The following is a 7,167-nucleotide window of genomic DNA, read 5'->3' on the forward strand; positions in this document are numbered from 1 at the left end:
AAATTATTTAGCATAAATCAGTTAAATGACGAAAAATTAGGTGTCTATTTACTTGTGACCACTCGGTGTATAGTTTCAAGTTGTTTTTCTCATAGCAGGTTGTCTGTCACCACAATTTCTATCTGTTTATTGTTTCAATTGTATCACTTTTTTTCCTTATAGTTCTTAAGAAAGGGAAGACTGTAAAAATAAAATTTTTATTAATAATATTGATAATAAGCATAAGACATTGTAGTTCCATTGTTAATTTGGAATGGCTTCAACTATTAAATACAGGGTTGAAATAACTTGTGTATTGGTAGCCTAAAGCTTATTCAACCTTTTGCAAAACAGATTGCATGTTATGAATTAAAGAAGAACATACAAGATTGGTCAAAATATAGTCAAATTGTAAGGTTTTGCTAGATTTTTCACACATACACATTAAAAAAATCTGATTCAATGACTATGTTAGCCTTCCAGAAAAACATGCATTAACTTGTTTAATTTGATTGAAATAATCACTTCTAAAAAATAAATATGAAGCCCAGTCTGTCATTTGATTCACCTCTTGTCACTGAATTATACTACCTTAAAGGAATTTCACCCCACTTCTGTAACCTTGGACAAGGACAAATCAAGAGAAAAAAATTAGGCTTCTTATAATAGATCAGGGCAGAGCTGTATTTATACTACTTAAGGATCGAGGCGCAAAGACAGACTGAAGCCCCTTAATTTAAACTTATAATTCAGTTATCCACTTGGCTAAGGTTGATGTTTTAAGGACAAATTAGCCTTTTAGACTACCCCATTGGCATTTAAAAATAAATTTATGCAGGCCAAATGATATTTGGTTTTTTCAAATCTATTGAAGAAAATGAATAAATAAAGAAAAATGTGATAATTAGAAGATTTATTTTTATAATGCTCTCTATTAGCAGTGTATTTTATGATGCGACTAAGAATGGATTATTTTATGTTCTTTTCAGGTTTAGAATCTAGCAATATAAATTCTGCTATTTTATTCATACACATGGCAATAACCATTGTCGTTTGCTTCCATGACTGCCTCTGCGTGCATTTGCTTTGCAATATATATTGGTACTCTTTAGGATCTTATGTTAATCTTTTGGAATTAGTGGCGGCTGTACCATTAAGGCAAATTAGGCATCTGCCTAGTAACCCCAATTTCCTTTGGGAGGCCCTGCGTGTGACAAATTATTTTTAAATATCTACTTCATTTAAATCTCCACAAAGGTCTGTTGACCCATACGCATTATTTGTGCATGAATTTTATATCAATGGATAGGAAATTTTTTTCTTTTAAGCAGGTGTCACATTTTCACAAATAAAAAATCAGCATAAGCTACAGGACCCATGAGGCCCCATTTTTTGTCAAGGCCCCCAGCTAGTGCCTCATGCACCTGTGCATAAATCTGGCTCTGGTGGAGTGTATATTATATGTATGATAAATTAGAAACAGAAGTAAAGTGTTGAATTATTTATTTATATGTATGATGTTTTGTCTTGTACGTGGCAGTGAACTGTGTATATATATATATATAACATTGATGCTACTAACTTATTTTTCTAAGTTATTCAGCAGACAAGCTGTTTGAAATATTATAAATAAATATGAAGAACTTGACTGATATTAGTTTAGTTTGTTAATAGCATATTTTTCACTTTACAATTGCCTTTAACTATTGAAAAAACAAATTCCATTTTTACATAAGTTGCACAAAAATCTGTCAGTTGTACAGTATATATATAATACCAACAAAAAGATAATATGAAAATAATATTACAGGATCTGGATAGGAATCAAAAAGTTGTTAGCTTACATCGACATGGCTCGTCAGGTAAGCTTGTCTTTTTGTCATGTTGCATTTATCTTTGAATAAATACTTGTTTATTTTGAAGGGTCATTGTTAATCTTAAAAAATTAAGAAAAAATATACAGCCTTTTCAGTTTTATCACATTTTATTTACATATGTGAAGCTACAAATTTGGGAATAATTATTTGGTTTTACTTGATAACCTTTGAGTAGTTGTATTTATATCAAAATATATATAAAACAAAATTGTTTAGTTAATTTTCTCATTATTGAAAAAATTGAAATAATATTTTAATTTTAATATGCAAATGTTTTTAAACATCTCTATTAACTCTTTGTCATTTTTACCCTAAAAAATAAAGCCTGTTGTTAATTCCTTGTTAAGTCTTGATTTTTATTATTTTATTTGTTATTTTCATAAGGTTTATCTTAACCTCTGTTAAATTTCAGACTGACAAAGAATATCGTGTCATCAAGTTTATAACAAAACTGGAAGAAGAAGGAGCTATACTTCTTTAATAAATAAATTCCATCACAAATGAGGACTTTTAATTCTCACATTCCATTGTTAACACTTCTGTTAGGCTATAATATTACTTGTGAATTGATTTCTTATTCTCTAATTAGCTTATAAAACCATGCCTACTTACATGTATTTAAATTTTTCCTATTAGCTTGAAAATGTTTATAAACTTGATTTTCTTTGATATAAACAGATTTGTCTAGCAATGTAGTCATACTATTGGATAGTGAGTAGGAATAAAACATTCTTAAAGTTATGATTTTTTTTTCAGTAAGAAAATAGTTTTAAATCCTTAACTGGTACATTTACAGGAGCCTTCAATCCATCTGAGAAGTTTCTATTGAAAATAAAAGTTTCAATAATACTAGATTTTCTCTAATGCTGTAATACAATCATACATAAGTTAAAGAACAGAAATGATTTGACATTTTAGTGATTTTCTATTCTTATCCTTAAAATACTTATGTCTAACTAGAACAGTAAGTACAACTTGTGCATATGTTTTGAGAATTATAACCAAAAGTTGTACTTCTTAGAAAAAGTTGTTTGAGTCCCAACATTGTCATTAGGTGTCTCCTCTACAAGTTTTTTTCAAGTACTTATACAAGTTGTATAGAAAATACTTCTGTTTTAATAAGATTTAACCCTAATGGTAAAATATCTATTTGATACTGCATTTGTAAAGATTCTTTCAAGTGTCCTTTTTTTATCGTGTAAAATAAGTATGCATTTGTTGATATTTATTACAATTTTCACTATGATTGCAATAAAAAGCTTGTTGGTTAATCGAAAAGCTAAAAAGATGTTGTGACCATTATACTATAGTTCCTACATAGTATAAATGTAAGCAAGCATCAGGTGAATAACATTATATATGATATTTTTTCCTGTAAAGTAAATTCTTTTTTCACAAACTTTGATACCCATCTTCTTTTTTTAGGCATGTAAGATATTAGGTTTAATGAGGGGTTGATTATTAACATAGGATGTAAAAAAAATCCTGTAAAATTACTATTTTCTTTTAATGTAGCCAATACATAATACTGTAGGTAACTTGGGAAATACTGTGTCAAATATGTTTTATTTATGTAGAGAAAAGGATTGCTAAGGATTCCTGTGTAACGCTTGAAATGTTCCATGAAATATATATGTGTGTATATCACTGTTTTTTGGTATTAATGTTTGACGCACATGCAGAAACAAGAGACATTATGGAGCTCATCAGGTATAAAAATCTTGTTGTCCCTTTAGGGCATGCTAGTTATCGCATGATTCTTGTCCCTTTAGGGCATGTAGTTATCACATGGTTGTTGTCCCTTTAGGGAATGCTAGTTATCACATTTTTGTTGTCTATTTAGGGAATGCTAGTTATCACATGACTGTTGTCCCTTTAGGGCATGTAGTTATCACATGATTGTTGTCCCTTTAGGGCATGCTAGTTATTGCATGATTTTTCAATTACATTGTTGTAATTCTTTTTGTATAGTCATCTAATTTTACTTCTTGCTTTCCTGTTACAACCTATACACATACCTATAACTTATAAATAGCATTCATGTTATTAAATTAGGTGATGTAATCATAAGTATTATTTAATATAGAATAGTCTGATCATTGCAGTGTGTTTGAACTTACTACTAATGTCAGAACACACTTATACAGGCACTTTTTATTGTAGTAAGATACATTCTTATATAAGTCAACATAGTTTTTACAACAAAGCAGAATTTTTTCTTGCTTGTTAGCTATCAAAGTCAAAAGATGATAGAGGGATAATTCTGACTTATCTAAAAAACTGATTATAAATATTCTATGTTCATGTGCTTATTGTGTCGTGTAATTCATAAGTGTTTGTGATTTGTATTTCTTCATAAATTATCCAGAAAATGTGTAATAATGTACAACATAAACCTATGTTATTTATTATAATATTTTCTGTTTACTTCCAGTCTTATTTGATGTGTTGTAATTCTAGAGTTTAGAGATAACTCTTTTTTTTTTCTTTTTTGAAATTCTTTTTATCACACTTCAGTATGAAATACAGGGAACAATAACATGAATATGTTGTAATGTAAACATTCCATTATAATAACATCTAGGCTAAAAAAGGTTACCATATAGTGAAAGAAAGTCATTTGCTGTTCTTCTTTTTCATTACCTCTTGCAATATGTGGTTTTTTTCCTGTTGATTTGATGAAATGTTTTTCTTTAAAACATTATCAAGTTAATATGTTACGTAGCAAGTGCATGTTGTGGTATGTAAAATAATGTTATGTAAGTACAGAACAGGTTATAAACATGCTGTTGGATTTTCAAGATGTGCAGAAGTGTACAGTAGCTTTTAAACACTAAAAATTACATTCCGGTGTATGATTTTAGTTGGACAAGTTATTTTAGGAAATTGATAAACACCTGTCATTCCTTTTGTTTTCAGCAATATTTACTTAAACAATAAACTGTCATAATTTAAGAATTGGTGGGTAATATTACATGACCATAAGGTTTAAAAAAAAGTGTTTGTAGAAAATAGAAATTTGAAAATCCTAAGTAAATCTTTATCATTAAAAGTAAATAGCAAGTAGTTAAGGGAAGATGCTAAGATATCATTTATGAAGTTCATAAATATAATGTGATAGCCAACATTTAGTGTCAAGTAAAAACATCTGTTCATAATAGTTTATATGAAAAGGCTAAAGATGTTGTTAAATCCTTTGATATTTATATTTGTACTGTGATTTTCTGACTGACAATTTATTAATGTAATTAACTAGCTGTATCAACATATTTATTGGTGTTGTCAATGTGCAAGTTCTACTGTTTGGTGTGACCTTGCTGTGTATATTTACAGAATTTAGAATTAAATATAAATTCATGACTGATTGATTTGCTTGTGGTGTTATCATGCAACTAAATTTATAAGTACATTTACAATAATGAAAATATATGTTTATTTGACTTAAAACCACAATTTTATGTTCTATTAGCCTAGTTGTTTTTACGTACTTTCCTTTGATTGTGGGCCTGGCATGGCCAGGTGGTTAGGGAGCTTGACTCACAATCTGCGGGTCACGGTTTTGAATCCCCATCCCACCAAACATGCCCACCCTTTCAGCCGTGAGGGGGTGTTATAACGTAACGGTCAATCCCACTATTCATTGGTAAAAGAGTAGCCCAAAAGTTGGTGGTGGGTGGTGATGACTAGCTGCCTTCCCTCTAGTCTAAATTAGGGATGGCTAGCACCGATAGCCCTCGTGTAGCTTTGTGCAAAATTCAAAAACAAACCTTTGGTTGTATTTTTCTAATTTTTGTTTTCCTAAGTTTGACAGAATCTGATGGTTCTACATTGACACATAATTGATCTATGCACTACCCCTAAATAACAAATGAGTCAACAATGAAGTCATAAATAATTCTTGTAAATGGAATTAATACAACATTGTTCCTGAATCTAATTTGAACATAACTTCAATTTCATTATTCTAGTACAGTCAGTAGAATTTAAACAAATCAAACTCAAAACACATTAAATATGGAGTTTTATTTTGATCAGTAGTTATTTGATGATAATTAAGTATAATACACAGTCGGAAATTACGACACAAATAGTTGTCTTGTAATGTGTACTTCAAGTCAATAACACATGCAGTGTATTAATAACTATTATGTCATGCCACATGTTGAAAAAACATTTCATAGTTAATAAAAAATGTGACAGACTTTAGTACTTTATTCTTTGGTGATTATCTTGACCAAAGTAAATATATGTCGAACTGATTCCCAAGGTGCTTCAAGTTAAGAAAAGCTTATTTCCATCTAGTTTTGTAACACCTCGCTTTTATGCCTTACCAAGAATCCGTGAACTAATTGTAGCCTTAGGCCTATTGTATCTAATGTAGCTACATTTACCCAGTATACTGCAATGTGCATTGCTCAATGGTTTTCTGTTTTCTTTGTAAAAATAAACACATTATTAAAACCTGCTAATACCTGTTGATACAAAGAATAGTATTAAGCTTAATCTTTCTCACCAGCTGGTATCGTTTTATATAGTTTCATTTTTAACTAGGGTTCTTGTGGAAGAAGCTATTGATCACTTTCAGGATAGATTAGTGTGAGTTTTTATCTCTCTGATTTAAAATGAAGCCATTATTAAGTTAATTAGAATGTATATTGAATTTTTTTAAAGTTAATAGTAAGTATTACTACAAAAATACTGGATTAGCCATGGGATCCTAACTTTCTTACCTCCTTTGCGATCTTTATATGGATAATTTTCAGTGCATTGTTCTTGATAATTCTCCTGTAAAACTTGATTGTTGGATTAGATTCATGTATGGCACATTTTTATTGTCATGGTATGGAAATGCTATAGTATATGAATATATCATAGGTTTCTTCTTTTTGTATTATTAATATTTAGTCTGAATTTATTCTTTGTATTTTGTGTGGGTGTGGCATGCAGGCATACTGTGTCTCCTACCATCTATGATGTAGTTTGTTTTGTTTTCCTAATTATTAATTATTTAGCTTTGGCATCAACATGTGGCCCAGGGTGTCTGATTTTATCTTGTTCTAGCCACCTCAACTCTTTGTTCTTTTGCTAAATGACATCTGCCAAAAAGATATTTCTTTGATTATTTAGTTTCATCACTTCACTTACTTGGGAAGTTGCGTGAGCTCGGAGGGAAACCTGAAGCGTGAAATAGATGCGAGAATCAGAGCAACCTTCCATGACTTGAGACATCTTTGGCGTCACAAAGGGATTTCTCTTAAACTTAAGGGACGGGTGTACAGGACCACAGTAAGAGCCGTTCTTCTCTACGGCT

At 30.2% G+C, this 7,167-nt stretch overlaps 1 protein-coding gene across 1 annotated transcript in view; it reads left to right on the forward strand.

Moving 5' to 3' along the window:
- Positions 1 to 5,224, forward strand: part of LOC106467486 (vesicle-fusing ATPase 2-like) — a 54,763-nt gene extending 49,539 nt beyond the window's left edge. The window contains exons 20-21 of the mRNA XM_013927845.2: positions 1,790 to 1,841; positions 2,269 to 5,224. Of these exons, the coding sequence (XP_013783299.1) occupies positions 1,790 to 1,841; positions 2,269 to 2,337 (121 nt within the window). The 3' untranslated portion in view covers positions 2,338 to 5,224. The remainder of the gene's footprint in view (positions 1 to 1,789; positions 1,842 to 2,268) is intronic.
- The last annotated feature ends 1,943 nt before the right edge of the window (positions 5,225 to 7,167 follow it).

This window comes from Limulus polyphemus, unplaced genomic scaffold (genome assembly GCF_000517525.1).
Source record: "Limulus polyphemus unplaced genomic scaffold, Limulus_polyphemus-2.1.2 Scaffold2631, whole genome shotgun sequence".
Lineage (NCBI taxonomy): Eukaryota > Metazoa > Arthropoda > Merostomata > Xiphosura > Limulidae > Limulus > Limulus polyphemus.